The sequence below is a fragment of the Crocodylus siamensis genome, chromosome 6 (genome assembly GCF_052110815.1).
Source record: "Crocodylus siamensis isolate JL-2025a chromosome 6, ASM5211081v1, whole genome shotgun sequence".
In the NCBI taxonomy this organism is placed as follows: domain Eukaryota; kingdom Metazoa; phylum Chordata; order Crocodylia; family Crocodylidae; genus Crocodylus; species Crocodylus siamensis.
The window spans coordinates 19,696,704-19,712,533 of NC_143400.1; the positions used below are offsets into that span (position 1 = coordinate 19,696,704).

The 15,830-nt window shown below is 61.9% G+C and overlaps 4 protein-coding genes across 17 annotated transcripts; 2 read left to right on the top strand and 2 right to left on the bottom strand.

The window, feature by feature from the left end:
- The first annotated feature begins 4 nt into the window (after positions 1-4).
- PLSCR3 (phospholipid scramblase 3) lies at positions 5-9,154 on the top strand. 3 transcript variants are annotated; one of them, XM_090055780.1, is made up of 10 exons: positions 5-263; positions 1,230-1,267; positions 1,374-1,454; positions 3,999-4,045; positions 4,648-4,835; positions 5,711-5,753; positions 6,182-6,402; positions 6,760-6,921; positions 7,228-7,389; positions 8,230-9,154. In XM_090055780.1, exons 4-10 carry the CDS (start codon positions 4,033-4,035, stop codon positions 8,290-8,292), a joined length of 852 nt encoding a protein of 283 aa, XP_089911906.1. In that variant the 5' UTR covers positions 5-263; positions 1,230-1,267; positions 1,374-1,454; positions 3,999-4,032; the 3' UTR covers positions 8,293-9,154. The 3 variants fall into 3 exon arrangements, with proteins under 3 accessions (XP_089911906.1, XP_089911907.1, XP_089911909.1); XM_090055781.1 differs by lacking the exon at positions 5-263 and adding an exon at positions 892-972; XM_090055783.1 differs by lacking the exons at positions 5-263; positions 1,230-1,267; positions 1,374-1,454 and adding an exon at positions 3,731-3,832.
- On the top strand, positions 642-1,796 carry TMEM256 (transmembrane protein 256). Its single transcript, XM_090053761.1, has 4 exons — positions 642-726; positions 1,230-1,267; positions 1,374-1,454; positions 1,653-1,796. The coding sequence occupies exons 1-4, from the start codon at positions 642-644 to the stop codon at positions 1,794-1,796; spliced, it is 348 nt and encodes a 115-aa protein (XP_089909887.1).
- A 103-nt stretch (positions 9,155-9,257) lies between the features above and the next one.
- TMEM95 (transmembrane protein 95) lies at positions 9,258-11,798 on the bottom strand. Of its 11 annotated transcripts, none has more exons than XM_090055790.1 (7): positions 11,251-11,798; positions 10,980-11,036; positions 10,303-10,383; positions 10,186-10,206; positions 10,013-10,093; positions 9,562-9,649; positions 9,258-9,455 (listed from the first exon to the last, which is right to left on the bottom strand). In XM_090055790.1, the coding sequence occupies exons 1-7, from the start codon at positions 11,528-11,530 to the stop codon at positions 9,422-9,424; spliced, it is 642 nt and encodes a 213-aa protein (XP_089911916.1). In that variant the 5' UTR covers positions 11,531-11,798; the 3' UTR covers positions 9,258-9,421. The 11 variants fall into 11 exon arrangements, 10 of the variants coding, with proteins under 10 accessions (XP_089911916.1, XP_089911912.1, XP_089911911.1 ...); XM_090055786.1 differs by having other exon boundaries at positions 10,013-10,109; positions 10,331-10,497; XM_090055785.1 differs by having other exon boundaries at positions 10,303-10,497.
- Positions 11,799-11,948: 150 nt separating this feature from the next.
- On the bottom strand, positions 11,949-15,331 carry KCTD11 (potassium channel tetramerization domain containing 11). 2 transcript variants are annotated; one of them, XM_090055641.1, is made up of 3 exons: positions 15,215-15,307; positions 12,993-15,070; positions 11,949-12,232 (listed from the first exon to the last, which is right to left on the bottom strand). In XM_090055641.1, the coding sequence occupies exon 2, from the start codon at positions 15,002-15,004 to the stop codon at positions 13,082-13,084; it is 1,923 nt and encodes a 640-aa protein (XP_089911767.1). In that variant the 5' UTR covers positions 15,005-15,070; positions 15,215-15,307; the 3' UTR covers positions 11,949-12,232; positions 12,993-13,081. The 2 variants fall into 2 exon arrangements, with proteins under 2 accessions (XP_089911767.1, XP_089911766.1); XM_090055640.1 differs by having other exon boundaries at positions 12,993-15,331.
- Between the last annotated feature and the right edge of the window lie 499 nt (positions 15,332-15,830).

The window sequence follows — 15,830 nt, forward strand, 5'->3', positions numbered from 1 at the left end:
TATAAGGAGTGGGGGGGGCTAAAACTCCTCGCTTCTCTCCAGCTCTGGGGGTAGCCTGGGTTCTTGCGGGGGGCAGTGGCGCCCCCCACTCCCGACCCGCAGCCCACCCCCAATGGCGCCCCCCCACTCCCGACCCGCAGCCCCCCTTCCCCGCTCTATTTAAAGGGCCGGAGGTGACGGGTTGTCGCCCACGTCAGACATTTCACAGCCCCGAATCCTGTGACTGCAGCAGCAGGCGGAGGTGACTCCGCGCTCCCCTATAGGTAGCCCCTATTGATCCCGCCTGGGGTAGCGGACGGGGGTGGCGAGGCATCGAGGGCAGATTGGGAGTGCGCGGCACCATTGAGGGGATGCGGGTCGGGAGTGTGGGGCACCAAGCGGCCGCCACCAGGTGGCGCAATGGGGATGGAGGGCCGCTACCGTATTCCCCCTACCGCTCACGCGGTCCCGCCCCTTTGACGCACCGGCCGTATCTCCCAGAGCGCAGGCACCCGACAAACTCATTCCCGCCCCACCCACGGCACATTTGGCCGAGCCTGGGGGCGGGGCCTGTATACTAATGAGGAGGGAGGTGCTGATTGGCTGCGGCAGGGAAAAAGCCGGAAGCGGCCCTTCCGCTTCTCCCCTTCACAGCACGTGCGATGGCGGCCGCGGCGCACCTCTGGCGCCGGATCGGGGCCCTCAGCGGCGCGGGAGCGCTCGGCGCCGCCTCCTACGGGGCGCACGGTGCGGTGGGTGGGGCCTGGAGGGGGAGGGGCCTGGAGGCTGGAGCGGACGGGATCTGGGAGGTCTGGACGGGGTTTAGGGGTGATGGAGGATCTGCCCTGGAGAGGGCGGGGCTTAGTGGAGCTGGAGGGTGTGGGAGGTGGACTTGGTGCAGGGGGCGGGGCCTGGAACGGCAGTCGGAGCTTGGGGAGGCTGGGAAGAGGGTCTTGGACTGGGAAAGGTGGAGCCTGGAGGGGGTGTGGCTTGGTAGGTGGGGGTGGGCTTGGGATGTGGGCACCGAGTTTAGGGAGCTGGAAGGAGTGGGGGTGGGATGGGGAACTTGGATGTCTGGAGGGGACAGGGCCTGGAGAGATTGGGTGGGGTCTGGGGACTGTGGAGGTGGGGCTTCAGAGGGGGGATAGGGCTGTGTCAGGAAGGTGGTCTAGGAGTGGGTGGGGCTTTTGGAGGTGGGACCAGGCTTGGGGGTCCTGGGGAGCCCATTAACCATTTGCTGCCCTATGCAGGCTTCCGCCGCAGTGAGCGGGAGGAGTACTTGAAGGAGGTGAGCAGCAGCGGGGCAGCCCGATGTCTGGGTTTCAGCTCTGCTGTGGGGGGCCAGACACTTAGGTCCAGCAGTGATGGCGCCTTTGTCTGTGTCTCCATTGCAGCTCTTTGAGACAGCAAATCAGCACCACTTCCTGCACAGCCTGGCGCTGCTTGCTGTGCCGCGCTGCCGGTACCCCCATCTGGTACGTTCCCCTTCTGCCCCTGCCCCTGATATCCTGGCCCCAGTACCCCTGCTTCCACCCACACTCCCTCCCAGAGAACCCAGGGGTCTACCGCGACCCCCCAAGGCAGGAAACTGTTACCCTTCTTTGCCACAGCTGGGGGGGCGGACGCAGGGTTCCAGCCCTGACCCCTCCCTCCCTCCCTGCCTTCCCCCCCAGTCCGGCTTGCTGCTGACAACAGGCCTGGGCTTGTTTTCCGGTGTTTTCTACTACCACGCGGTGACGGGCGACCCCAGGTTCAACCGCGCTGCACCCATCGGCGGGACTCTCCTCATCCTCGGCTGGCTCACCCTTGCCTTCTGACCCCTGCTCTTGGAGCCCCATAAGCCCCACACCCTTTCTGCCCCACCAGGGGTGGGGCTTTGTGGGCGTGCCACCTCCCCCCCATTAAGCCCCAGAGCCAATGGGGTGGGTGGCAGGGGGCGGGGTGACTTAGGAGCCAGTGGGAAGGGGAGGTTGGTCAGGGTGCTCTGCTCATTGGCTCTGTTGAGCCAGTGAGATGTTCAGAGAGCCACTATTGGCTGAAATGAGGGGGAGGGGGTGTGCATCAAAGGAAGCACCCAATAAGGAGCTGGGGTACAGGCTTGCTTCCTATTGGCAGAGATTGTGGGCAGGTCAGCCAATGGGCAAGCAGTAGCTTGGGTACCCCATGGGAATGACCCCACCCCTTTCCTCTTGCTAGGCTGCAGCCAACGAGAAGGCAGTGTACACTTGCAGCCAATAAGAAGCCCAGATTTCTTACCCCTCTCCCTCATTGGATGCCCCTCCCCACCCCAGAAAGCATGGGGAGCCCAGCCTACCAGCCAATAGAAGCCCAGCTCTGCGTGCATTGGCTGCCTGGGAAGGGTGGGCAGGTCCTCACCCAACACAGGCCTTCCATTGCCTGGGAGGAGTGCAGTGGGAGCTGGGGGGGTTTCTGACTGGCCAGAGCAATGTAATAAAGGTTGATTGAAGTGGGCAGACCATGAACTGATGGTTTTGAGTCTTTTAATTGAAGGTGGATCTGCCTGTCCCCTCCCAGAGCTGGATGGAACCCAGGCATCTGGGCTCTCTGTCAACTCTAACCCCAGCTTGCTGGGACACAGTCATAGCCCCTAAAATGCAGCTACTTCTGGGGTGGGTCACGGCTGAATATAATGAGGCCCAGGATGGAGCCAGCTCTGTGGGGGTTATGGCTGGATAGAATAGGGGTCACTCACCTGGTGCTGAGATGCAGCCACCTCTGGGGATGAATACGGATGGGTGTAACAGACCCATCTTCCACTGCCAAGATACAACCAGCTCTGGGGTGGATCACGGCTGAGTGTAATGGGGTCCCTGCCTTGAAACTGAGATGCACCCAGCTCTGGGGTAGGTCATGCCTGAGAATAACAAGGCCCCTGGAAGCAGCCAGCTCGGGGAGAGGGGCGGGGTACAGATGCATAGAAAAGGGTCCCCGTGGCCTGGGATCAAGATGCAGCCAGTTCTGGGGTGGGTTTTTGCTGATTCTAACAGGGCACCCCTGGCTTGAGACTGAGATGCGGCCAGCTCTGAAGGGTTCACGGCTGAGTATAAAAAGGCCCCCAGTTGCAGCCAGCTCTGGGGTGGGTCCTGGCTGCATAGAACAGGGTCCCTGGGCCTGGGGCTGAGATGCAGCCAGCTCTGCGGGTGGGCAGAGCTCAGATTTGTCTCACCAGCCACCTGCCCCTGTCAGGCACCAGCCAGGTTTATAAATAGGGGGAGGGGAGGGTGTCATGTGACTGCAGGGGGATGATGGGAGGGGGAGTCTACAGGACCCGTTGTCCAGGATGTCCGCATACATAGACACACAGAGAACCCAGGCGTCCAGGATGGATGCACATGTACACGTGTACACAAATACACACACACAGGACTCAGGTGCCTGACACACACACATACACAAGCAGAACCTAGGGTCTGGGATGGATGCGCATGTGTCCTTTGGGCCTAGGCAGGGTGGGGGCTCAGATGCCTAGGTCCCCTGGAGGGTGCAGGGAGGTGAGAGTAGGGAGGGCTGGGAGCCCGGACAGACAGTGGCCCATTGTCCTCCCCCGCGGAGCAGCTGATGCTTTTCTCGGGGGGGGGGGGGGGCTGGGGGGTGAGAGCAGGGGGGGCTGGGGCCTTTAGGAGGGGAGGGGGCCCAGATGCCTGGGTCCCCCATGGCGTGGGCAGGATGGGGCAGGTAGTGTGTTCCTTCCAGCGCCGCAGGGGTGTATGGGGGGGCGGGTGTGACCGGGGTCACGTGCAACCAGCCGGGGGCGGGGGGGGGGGGGCGCATGGGCCGAGTTGGGAGCCGGGTAGGGGGGGGTGTCCTGGACACCTGGGTTCTCTGTGTGTGGGTACGTCTCTCTCAGATGCTTGCATGGGGTGGAGGTGGGGGGTCTCCTGGTGTCCCTCACGCCTGACCCACAGTCCCTGCCCCCCAGGCCTGCCGATGCCCCCCACTGCCAACCCGCAATCCCCCCGATAGACTCCCTCCCCAATAACTTTCTCTGGGCCCTGCAGGAGCCGTGGGAAAGGACAGAAAGATCCCAGCCCCATGGACATATCCGGTAAGGGAAAGGGGGTTATGGGCTGTGGGGGCCTGTCTGCCCATCTCTCCAGCTGTTCCACCTCACTCCCCCTCCTACCTCTCCCTGGAGAATAGCAGGCACCAGGAATGCACCAGCCTTTGACCCCCCCCAACACACACACAGACACACACACACACACACACTCCTCCCCTCCTCCATTTAGCACTTCAAAAAAAGGGCGGGGGTCCCTTAAGAGTGAGGGAAGGAGTCCCTGCACCTTTAAGAGGCCAGACTACAAGATGGTGGTTGGGGGTTAGAGTCTCTGTCCGTTTTAGAGAAGGGGCTATGATGAGAAAGTGCCTAGCTCTTTAAGAGCCTCAGTCTGGCCGCAAGGCATTCTGGGACCTGTAGTTCCGAATGGGGGGGGCTGCAAAGTATGCTGGGAACTCAGTTTTCCCAGCCTGCCTTGCTTGGAGTACCCCTTCCCATCTGCATCCCACCTCCTGCCTGGAATGCTGGGAAGACTACAAGTTCCACAATATCTGGGGATAGGTAGCTCCACCCCTTCCTGATTTTAAAGGGACAATAGCACAGGATATTTGGTGGGGGGGCTCTCTCACCTGGTCTCTGTCTGGTTGCAGGTTACCCTGCCCCCCAGCTTGGCTACGGTCCCACCCCAATCCCTCCACCTGGCCCTGCCCCCGGCTTCAGCATCTACCCCCCTCACACCTCACCCTCAGGGTTTGGGGGACCCCCACTACCCCACCCCCAGGGCCCCAGCGCTCCCTACCTGCCAGGTGTCCCGTCAGCGCTGGAGGAGCTGGTACAGGTGAGCTGTGGGGGAAAGAGGGGAGGTGTTCAACTTGCAGCCAGCTCTGGGGTGAGCCTAGCCATCTCAGGAAGGGGGGTCCTGTTATATGGAGCCGGAGCCGCCCCAGAGCTGGCTGCAGCTCAGTGTCAAGGGAGGGGACCTTGTTATACTCGACAGTGACTCACCCTAGAAGCAGCTGCAACAGCCCCAGGCCAAGGGTGTGCGTGCTTATGTATGAATGCATCAGCGTGTTGTGCATATCAGTGTAAGGAATGTATGGTGGGGGGGGTCTGTGTGTGTGTCAGTGTGAGGTGGGTGTCTGAGTGTGTGTGCATGTGCACATGTGTATGTGTCAGTTGAGGTGTATGTGTCAGTTGAGGTGTATGTGCGCCTCATGAGGGGTCCTGTGTATGTATGCATGTCAGTGTGAAGCATGTTTGAGCATGTTAGGGGTGGGTGTGTATGAAAGGTGTATCTATAATGGGGGTGTACAAGGTGTGTGTGTGACAGGTGTATCTATCATAGGGTGTGTATAAGGCTGTGTGAGAGAGAGAGATAGGAGTGTGTGAGAGAGACGGCTGTGTATCGGGGTGTACGGGGGGGGGTGAGAGGTGTGTGTCATAGTGTGTACAGTATGTGTGTGACAAGCGTGTCTATCATGGGGGGTGTACAAGGTGCGTGTGTGTCTGCGCTTGTGAGTGAGAGAGAGGTGTGTGTCATGGGGATGTGTACAAGTTGTCCATATGTGCGTGTCCATGAGGCAGAAGTGTGTGCACACCTTTCTGTCTGCGTGAAGAGGGTGCAAGTGAAGGGGAGGGGTGTGAATGCACACATGCGTGTGCTCGGGTATGCACACACATGTGCACACGTGTGTCCTGTCTCCCCCATCACAGACTGACCTGGTCCTGATTCGGCAGCAAGTGGAGCTGGTGGAAGGTGAGAGGCATCAACATGCATGTGCCATACGCACGTGCACACACATGGCGCCAGTCGGAGTCACTCACCCATGTGACAAAGGCCCTGGGGGTACAGGGCCCTGTTTGGTCACTGTGGCAAAGCAGGGGGTGGGCTTAGGTAGCCATGATGGTTATTGTTGGCAATGAGACGGCCATGATGCTGGTCACTGAGGTGGCCATGACGGTCAGGACTGGTTGCCAAGGTGGCCACAACAGTGGTTGCTGGTTGCTGAGGCGGCCATGAAAGTGGGCCATGACAGTTGCTACTAATGGCTGAAGCAACCATTACTGTTGCCAATGGCGACCCAGGCGGCCATGACAGTTGCCAATGGCTACAAGGGCAGCTATAGTGGTTGCCACTGGTGACCTGGGTATCCTGATGGTAACTGCAGTTCTCTGCCCCCCCAGCCTTGTTGGGGTTCGAGACCCGGAACCGGTACGTGGTGCAGTCAGGTGGGGGGCGCCTGCTCTTCCAGGCCGTGGAGCGGAGCCACATGTGTGCCCGGCTGTGCTGTGGGGCCCGGCGCTCCCTCCACCTTGAGATTGAAGACCCCGCGGGGCGACCCTGCCTGCTGCTGTGCCGGCCCCTGCGCTGCGCCACCTGCTTCTGCCCCTGCTGCCTGCAGGAGGTGAGATAGACCCCCCCTATGGCTTAAGCCCCCCCAACTCAGCTCCCTTCCCCCCCATACCCCAGCCCTGCAGAACCCCCTGAACCCCCAAACCCAGTCCCCCCTCTCCCCCAGAGACCCTCCCCATGGCTGTCCCCACTCCTTTGCCCCCCCGACACTCAACATACCCCCCTGAGCACCCCCATTGCCCCCCCACCACAGCTTGCCCTTCCCTGCTCTTCTCCCCCATGCCACTGCTCACCCAGAGCCAGCCGCATCTTCTAGCAACTAACAGAGTGAGGCGTGTCTGTGGTTGGGATATTTCTTCCCTCCTGCCTTTCCCTCCTAACCCTTTTCCTTAATCGCCTCTCCCTGCAGTTGGAGGTACAGTGCCCTCCAGGGACTACCCTGGGGCACGTGGTCCAGACGTGGCACCCCATGATTCCCAAGTTCTCCGTGCTCACAGCCAACCGTGACCCTGTGCTGCACATCGTGGGGCCATGCCTGGCCTGTGCCTGTGGGGGAGATGTCTATTTTGAGGTACCCATTCCCTGGGGGAGGGGGTTCTTGGTCTGGGTTGGGGGGCTGAAGTACATGGGGGAGCTCTTGGAAGGGAGAGAGGGCAAGCGGGCCTCGGGTGTAGGGAAGGGCAGCATTAACCTGGGGAGTGAAAAGGGTCTGGGGAAGTTGAATGGAGGAGAGGGAGAAACAAGAGGGTGGGACTAGAGGGCCACTTCCTGTTCTGGCCATCCCGGGGGTGGAACTAGAGGGCCGCTTCCTGTTTCAGCCTTACCTGGGGATGGGAGTAGAGAGCCACTTGCTGTTCTGTCATCACTTCCTGCGTAGGTGAAGACAACCGATGAGTCACGAGGCGTGGGCCGCATCAGCAAGCAGTGGGGGGGGTTTCTCCAGGAAGCCCTCACCGATGTTGATACCTTCGGAGTCCAGTTCCCCCTGGACTTGGATGTCAAAGTCAAGGCCACGCTACTGGGTGCCTGCTTCCTCATTGTGAGTGTGGGGCTCCGCCCCTTTAATCCCCCCCTTCAATCCATACCCATCACCTCCATGTCCCACCTCTGCCAGGTACCAACCAACCCAACCCCCTGTGGCCAATTGTGACCTCCACAGACTCCCCCACCAAGGCCCCACTCCCCCACCATTATCACGCCACTGACATTAAGGTACAGAGGGATGCTGGATAAGATGGTGTTGAAACCTCCCAAGATGGCATCAGAGCAGCCCAAGATGACAGCCCATTGGCCAAGATGGCTTCCAGCCAGCTCAAGATGGCTGCTTCTTGAGTCAAGCGCATCAGACAGGACCAATATGGCAGCCCTTTGGCCAAGATGGTATCAAACCAACCCAAGATGACTGCCTTTTGAGCCAAGGTGGTGATAGAGCAGTCCAAGATAGCAACCTGGTGGCCAAGATGGCTGCAGACCAGGCCAAGATGAATGCCCCTTTACCTACAATGGCTTCTAACCAGCCCAAGATGGCACCCCATTGGCCAAGATGGCACCAGAATAGCCCAAGATGGCACCCCATTGAGCCAAGATGTCATTAGACCAGGCCAAGATGGCCACCCATTGGCCAACTTTCCCTTGCCTAGCACCAAGGAACACCCCCCGCCCCCATTCCAGACCTATTCACTAAATCCTCCATCACCCCCATAGCTGGTTCCCAACTGCCCCGGCCTCCACTCTGCCATGACACCTCCTGCCCCACAACCCCTCACCGCTGCCCCCAATGATTCTCTTTGCCCCTCAACTTCTCTGTTGGACCCCTTCAGTTACTCCCAGCCCCATGGAAACCCCTAGGGTCTCACTCAGCTCTGATTCTAACCCCCAGGACCTGATGTTCTTTGAGAAAACAGCAGCTGGCCCCCAGCCAAGCTCCGTGCTCAGCCCCTAGAGGCACCCAGATCCCACCAATGAGATTCTTCAGAACTCATTCGGGCCCAAGATGCTGCCTGGCATTGGTTGCTATTTTCTTTGTCCTGCCCCTCGCTGCGAAAGCATCACCAAGGGTCCCGTGATGTCACGACCCTCCCCACCCTCACTTCCCTGCTGACTGCTCTCCTGGAGATACTGAATGCATCTGTTGCCCAAGATGGCTGCTGGTCACACAATGTGGAGGCCACATGCCACCAACATGGCTGCCCCGGCCAATATAGCATCACACCGGCCCAAGATGGCCACTAGTTGGGCAACACAGTGACGTCAACCCAAGATAGCATCCTGTAGGCCACAATGGAGTAATGTAAACAAAGATGGCTGCTCATAGGACAACATAGAGTTGTGCCAAACCAAGGTGCCTGGCTGTTGGCCAACACAGAGTCTCACCAGCCCAAGATGGCCATCTGTTGGGTTGACATTGCTCTGTTGGCCAAGATGGCAGGCTGTAGGCCACTGTGGAGTCATGACAAACCAAGATGGCCACCCACAAGACAATGGAGTCGTGCCAAACCAAGATGGCTGTCTGTTGGCCAACATGGAGCCTCACCAGACCAAGACTGCTGCCTGTTCACTAAGGTAGGGTCACGTCAACCCAAAATGGGCACCCGTTGGCCAATGCAGCCTCATGTCAACCCAAGATGAACACCAATTGGCCTCACATCAACCCAAGATGGCCACCTACTGGCCAAAGGAGCCTCATGCCAACCTGAGCTGGCCACCCCTTAGCCAATGGGGGAGCAGCTGGCTGGGGGAGGGGCATGAGCAGGGCCAGGGGCATCTCACTGGCTTCCTCCGGCCAATAAACCTGTTACATTGGGCTCCACTTGTGTCACCACTCCTGCCCCGGATGCATGGGCATGTAGGCTACGCCCCTTTCTTGACACGTTCCGACACACGTTTGCCCCAGACACCTGGGTTCTTCGGGAGGGGGTGCCTGTGAGCCCAGATGCCTGGGTCCCCTCCTGAGTGGGGAGGGGGTCAAAGGCCATGCCCCCCCAACATGTTACATCACAGGACAATACCACAGGCCATGAGGTCACGACCCTAAAGCTCCTTTATTGGTGGAGGCACAAAAGTGGGCAGAGCTATTGAGCTCCCTGCTCTGGGTGGAACCAGAACCTGGGGAGGAAAAAGCCAATGAGAGCAGCCACTGCTTGTCCCCCTCCTATATGCCCTGCCCCTCCAGCCGGAAGCCCTGCTTCCACAAGCCGTCTCCTGCACTCACTCCAGGGCGCAGCTGACCAATCCCAGTGCGAAGGAGGTGGCAGAGGCGACTCCAATCACTAGCAGAGGGTGCTGGAGACTCTCCCAACCTGGGGGGTAACAGGAAGAGGGAATGGGGCTTGGGCTTGTGGGCAGAGCCACGTCCATGGGACAAAAGGGGTGGAGCCAGGGCCTCATCAGGAAAGGAGGCAGGGCCAGGGATGGTGGCAGGAGCCATGTACATGGGGTGAAAGGGATGGGGCCAGGGCCTAATTGTAAGGAAAGGGGCGGGGCTTAGGATGGTGGGCAGGGCCTCACTAAGGGGAAAGGGGGGGACAGCAGGAGGATGGCAGCAGGGACCTGGGACCAAGGGCTCAGGGGCAGGACCAGGGCCATGTAGGGAGCAGCCCCACTGAGGGGTGTGACCAAGAGGGGGCATGGCTTGAGATTGCCCACCCCCCTCCCTCGCTCACCTGCATAGCACTTCTCCGGGGCCCAGCAGGGCACCTTGTCCTTCCGGCAGGTGGAGCAGTTCAGGGCCCAGGCTGCGCCCCCTAGGCACCCAGCCATCTGGAGTCAGAGGTCAACAGCCCCCCTGGTGGATCACCCTCCCAACTTGTCCCCCCAGCTCTGGGGGGATACTTACGGCAAGCTGGAGGGCACAGCACTGTGGGGGGAAGGGGAAAGAGGTGAAAAAGAGGGGCTGGGGGTGGGGCCAAGGGGCAGGGCTTAGGTCCCAAGGGGTTTGGCCACTCCCTCCTACCATCCCAGGTGAACTCTGGCAGCTTCACCTCATGCAGCCAATCCCAGAAGATGGGGAGGTCCGACAGGTTGTGGCCCAGCTCTGTGGGGGCAGGATCGGGCCCCTCCCAGTCAGGATGGAACTGCTTCAGCCACTGCCCCAAGATCAGCCCCTCCAAGCCCTCCAGCCAGGATCGGGTCCTTTGCACTGCCCACCCTGTCAGTATCAGGCCCCTCCATGTGATCAGGATTGGGCTCTTTGAACCGCCACCTCAGTCAGGATTGGGCCCTTCCACCCCCAAAACCCTTCAGGATCAGGCCCCTCCAGCCACCCCCATACAGGAAGGTGCCTCTTCATCCACTGCCCCAGGATCAGCCCCCTCTGAGCATCCCCCCCACTCTGCTTCCAGTATCAGGTCCCTGACTCCATCCCCAGCCACGATTGGGCCCCTTCAGCTGCACCCCAGGCAGGATTGGGCCCTTCTACCCCCACACCCCACTCCTTCAGGATCTTCTCCCCCCATTCTGCAGTCCGGTCAGGATTGGGTCCTTCCAACTCCCTCCCCAGCCAGCATTGGGCCCTTTCACCTCCCCTCAGGATTGTGGCCCTCCATCCCACCCCTACCCCTCAGTCACCATTGGGCTTTTCCAGTCCCTCCCCAATCAGGATCAGGCCCCTGCTTTCCTGCCCCACCTTACCCATTAAGCGAAAGACCCGGTGGATCTTCTCGGTCACCACCTCCACTGCCTGGTCGTCTTGGCATGTAGGGGAGCAGGAGTCAAAGGTCAGGGCAGGATCAGCGGAGGGGTGGAGGGTGACAAGGGGGCTGAGGGAGAAGCCCCCCTGCCCCCTCCCTGGGCAGGCCCTAGTGAAACTCAGCAGTCAGCAGTAGGGACCAGAGTGAACACCCACAACATGCAAAAAATAGGATGGAAGAACCCAGGTGGGTTCCCCCCCTTGGATCCTTACCCAGCGCAAAGCCCCGGAGGGCTTGCCCAGCCCAGGGGTACTTGCTGCAAGCCCGGCCCCCCCAGCCGGCCTCGTAACGGGTGCAGAGACGGGCAAAGCGTCCGGCCAGACCCCGCCGGCCTGGGGGGCACTGCACACAGCCCCCAGCGAGGCGGAACACCAGAAACAGGAGCAGTAGCAACAGCAGCAGCGGAGAAGGGCGGGGGGCAGATCCTGGCCCCAGAGGGCGAGATAAGAGCTCCTGGGGGGCAGATGTACAGGGTGGTGGGGTACACCCCATCCCGGGGGGCAGATAAAAGCCCCTGGAGGACGGATGTGGTGGGGTAGATCCTTGGCCCAGGGGGACAAATACCCCTGGGTTTCAAATGTGGAGGGTGGGGGGTGTAGATCCCAGCAATGGTCGGGCATATAAGTGCCCCTGGGAGGCAGCTCTGGGGCAGGAGGGGTCAGCTCTGCGCTCTACGGCTCACTGCCAGCTGCGCCTGTTATTGGGAACGTCGCGTTCCGCGGACCCCGCCCCATCTCCGGTAAGCCACGCCCCTTCCGGGCCCTCCGGGGCGGGGCAGTTGCAAAACGCCCTGTCCCCTCCGCGACTTTCAAGGGGATTGTCCTTATATGGGGAAGCGGCGTGGCCTGGCGCCTGGCGCCTGGGCCCCGCCTCGTCTTAAAGGCACCCCCCACCCCCCGGCACGAGCGTGTTCCATCACTCTTTTATTCCAAGCCTGGTCCTTTAAATCGCAGCAGGCCCCGCCCACGCGTGATACACCAGGTGTACAAGCCCCCCGCATCCCATGCCACCCCAGCAAGCCACGCCTCTGGGGGGCTTCCAGCCACCACCCCCCGGCGTCCGGGATCACAGTTCTGCCCCCCACGGGCGGCGGGGAAATCCTTCAAGAGCCTTCTGGGGGCGGGGCTTGGGAGGTCTATGGCCCCGCCCCCTCTCTCTCCCATTGGGTGTGGGGTCCACGGGCTCCAAGCGGGTCTGGAAGAGAGAAGAGAGAGAAGTTGACCAGGTGCCCCGCCTCCCCGGACAATGGGGCTATTTTCTTCCCCGGGGAGGAGGGACAACGCTGCCTTTGTGCCCCGCTGGCCACTGGGATATACCCCTCACCTCCAGTCCACCCCGTTCCAGCTCCCAGTTCAGGCCCCTGCCCCCACTGTGCCCAGTTCACCCAGGTGAGATGCCTTGCCCTACCAATTCAGACTCCCAGTTCATTTCTCCCCCACTTCACCCAGTCAAGATACCCAGGCCTACCAGTTCAGGCTCCCAGTCTCCTCAGTTTGCCGCTCCCAGTTCACCCAGTTGAAACTCACAGTTCCCCCAGTTCATTCTCCTCCAGTCCTCCCAGTTTAGACTCCCAGTTTGGGCCCCCCAGTCTGCTCAGATCAGATTCACAGTTCCCACAGTTCAGCCCCCTCCCAGTATGGCTCAGTTCAGAACCCCAGTTCCACCGCCCTCCAGTGCCCCCAGTTTGGGCCCCCCAGTCTGTCCAGATTAGACTCCTAATCTGCCCGATTCAGCCCCCTCCCAGTCTGCCCAGTTCAGACCCCCAATTCCATCCCCATCAGTCCTTCCAGTTTAGACTCTCAGTTCAGCCCCCAAGTGCCCCCAGTTCAGACTCCCGCTTTGACCTCCCAGTCTGCCCATTTCAGCCTCCCAGTTCAGCCCCCCCGGTCTGCCCAGTTCACCCCCCAGACACCCCAGGCATCCTGTGCCTACCCCAGCCTCTCTCACCACTTACCAGCAGCCCCAGTGGCTGGAGGCAGATGGGGCAGGAAGAGTGGAGCTCCCCAGAAAGCTCTGCCCCCTCACTGTAAGCCCTGTCCCCCATCAGGGGCGAATGAATCGCAGTGAGCGGGCAGTGAGGAGGTCACTGGGATCAGGGAAGGTGGAGTCCAGGCGGAAGCCGTGGGCCAGTGCCATCTTGAGCACTTCCTCCAGGAAGTCAGTGGGCGTGGCCAGCTCCCGCCCCCCAGGGTGCATGGTGTGCAGAGGCCACACCCCCTGTTTTGCATATTCGCCTGCTGGCATGGCAGCTGGCCGTGGGGCCCACTCCAGTCGCAGGTGGTGGCAGCTCCCAGCCTCTGCCTCTTCCCACTGGCTACCCCTTTGATCAGCCTCCTCCTGTTGGCCAATGCCAACTCTTCGTTGACTAGCGGTGCCGTCCCGTTGGCCAGTTTGGGCTCCGCTCCCTTGATCAGCATCATCGTGTTGACCAATGCCACAACTCCATTGACGGTCAATGCTGTCTTGTTGGCTGGTACTGGCTCCACCCGCTTGATGTTTGTTGCCTTCCCATTGGCTGCTGCTGGCACCATACTGTCGACAGCTGCTTCCATTCCACTGGCCAACAATGCCATCACGTGCTTGCCCCACCTCGCCGCCTCCTTGCTGCTTATTGTCTCTGTCCCCCCAGCCCTCGCCAGTGCCATCTTGTGGCCCATCCCTGCCATCGCCCCAAAGGCCAACATTGACTTGAACCTGCTGGCCAACGTTGACTTGACCTTGATGGCCATCTTGACCCCTTTGTCTAGAGCTGACTTGATGTTGGCAGCCATTTTGCCCCTCTTGGAAGAGAAGGATGTTGCCAGGCCCTGCCTTCCCCAGGACCTCACCCCCAGCACCGGGGGCCTCGCCAGCGCCCCCCAGCCGGGCCCGAAAGGCATCCATGAAGCCCCCATCAGTGCAGAAGACATTGGCTGTGAAGATCCGTAGGGTGCAGGAGTCCAGCTCGTAGCACTGCCGCCCGGCCCTCACCGTGAAGTGGACCACGCGCTGCCGGGCATCTATGTCGGTGTGGAGCACTGCTGCCGAGCCGAGCCTCCGCTGTGCCGCGTCCCAGTGGCTCAGGGCTTCCTGGAGGGGGCGGAGCTGGTAGAAGTCGGCCTCCGCAGCTAGCAGGCCCAGCTCAGGGTAGCCCTCAGGGAGCTGGAGCTGCCCTGTCCGCAGGAAGTTGAGCACGTGGCGGAAGGCCGGGCCGTCACGGTCGATGATGTAATGGCCCCGCTCATCCACATGCGATGGGTGGGGCCCGCCCCGGAACATGGCAGCCAGCATGGAGTCGGGGCAGCGGGTCAGCGTCTCCACCGTGGTAGTGTAAAGCTTGCCCCCCACGTTGAGGGTCACGGGACCCCCCCTGGCCCAGGGGACCCAGGTGCCTATGTTCTCTGGGCCTGCCAGCGCGGTAGAAGGGGGGATCCAGGCTTCCCTACCCTGGGCGCCTGGGTTCTCTAGGCCCAGCAGCCTGGTAGACAGGGACCTCTGGGGTTCTGCGTCCCGGATGCCTGGGTTCTCCGCTGTTCGGGGGGTCCCCTCCACCCCAGCTTGCCCCCGGATGTTTGGGTTCTCTGGGCCCACCAGCCCGATAAAGGAGGGTCTCTGGGCTTTGCCACCCCAGATACCTGGGTTTTCTAGCCCCACCAGCCTGGTAGAGGGGGGTCTCTGTGTCTCTGTGCCCCGGATGCTTGGAGTCTCTGGTCCTCCCAGCCTGGCAGAGCAGGGGATCTCTGGTTCTCCGTCCTGCACACCTGGATTCTCCACTGTTAGGGGGGTCTCATCCACCTCAGGTTGTCCCCGGACGCCTGGGGTCTCTGGCCCCACCAGTCCTGTCTGGGGGTATCTTTGGGTCTCTCTGCCCCGGCCGCCTGGGCTCTTTGGGGTGGGTCCTGCCAGCTGGCTGAAGCAGGGACCCCTAGCCTTTCCTCGGGCCCGGACGCCTGGGTTCTCAGTCTCTCTCGGCACCGGCATTGCCATTGCAGCTGCCCTCGGACGCCTGGATCCTTTCCGTCTCGGTGCCGGCACAACCCGCAAGAAGCGTCGCTGCCCAGGGTGGCCCCTTTAAGAAGGAGGGAGGCGGGGCCGGACCCCCGCCCCGCCCCTGGAGCTAGGCCCCTCCCCAATGGGCGGGGTCTTTCCCCAGACGCCTGGGTTCCCTGCCTGTGACCGCCCCCCCAGCCCGGGCACCTGCGTTGCCGCCCCCTCCGGGGGGGTGCTGGGGTGTCCAGGACTCCTGGGGCCCGTGTGCTACGTGCTCGTGGGTGCCAGGGCGGGGCCGCGTGTGTCAGCCGGAGAACCGGACGGCCAGGTGGGAAGAACCGGGCAGAGGACCCAGGCTGCCGAGCTGCGGCGGGGGCTGCACCTGCCGGGCACCTGGGGTCTGTGCTGGTCCCCTGGCCCCCCCCCTCGGGCACCTGGGGTCTGTGCTGGTCCCCTGGCCCCCCCCCCCCTCGGGCACCTGGGGTCTGTGCTGGTCCCCTGGCCCCCCCCCTCGGGCACCTGGGGTCTGTGCTGGTCCCCTGGCCCCCCCCCCGGGCACCTGGGGTCTGTGCTGGTCCCCTGGCCCCCCCCCCGGGCACCTGGGGTCTGTGCTGGTCCCCTGGCCCCCCCCCTCGGGCACCTGGGGTCTGTGCTGGTCCCCTGGCCGCCCCCCCCCCGGGCACCTGGGGTCTGTGCTGGTCCCCTGGCCCCCCCCCCGGGCACCTGGGGTCTGTGCTGGTCCCCTGGCCCCCCCCCCGGGCACCTGGGGTCTGTGCTGGTCCCCTGGCCCCCCCCCGTCAGGCACCTGGGGTCTGTGCTGGTC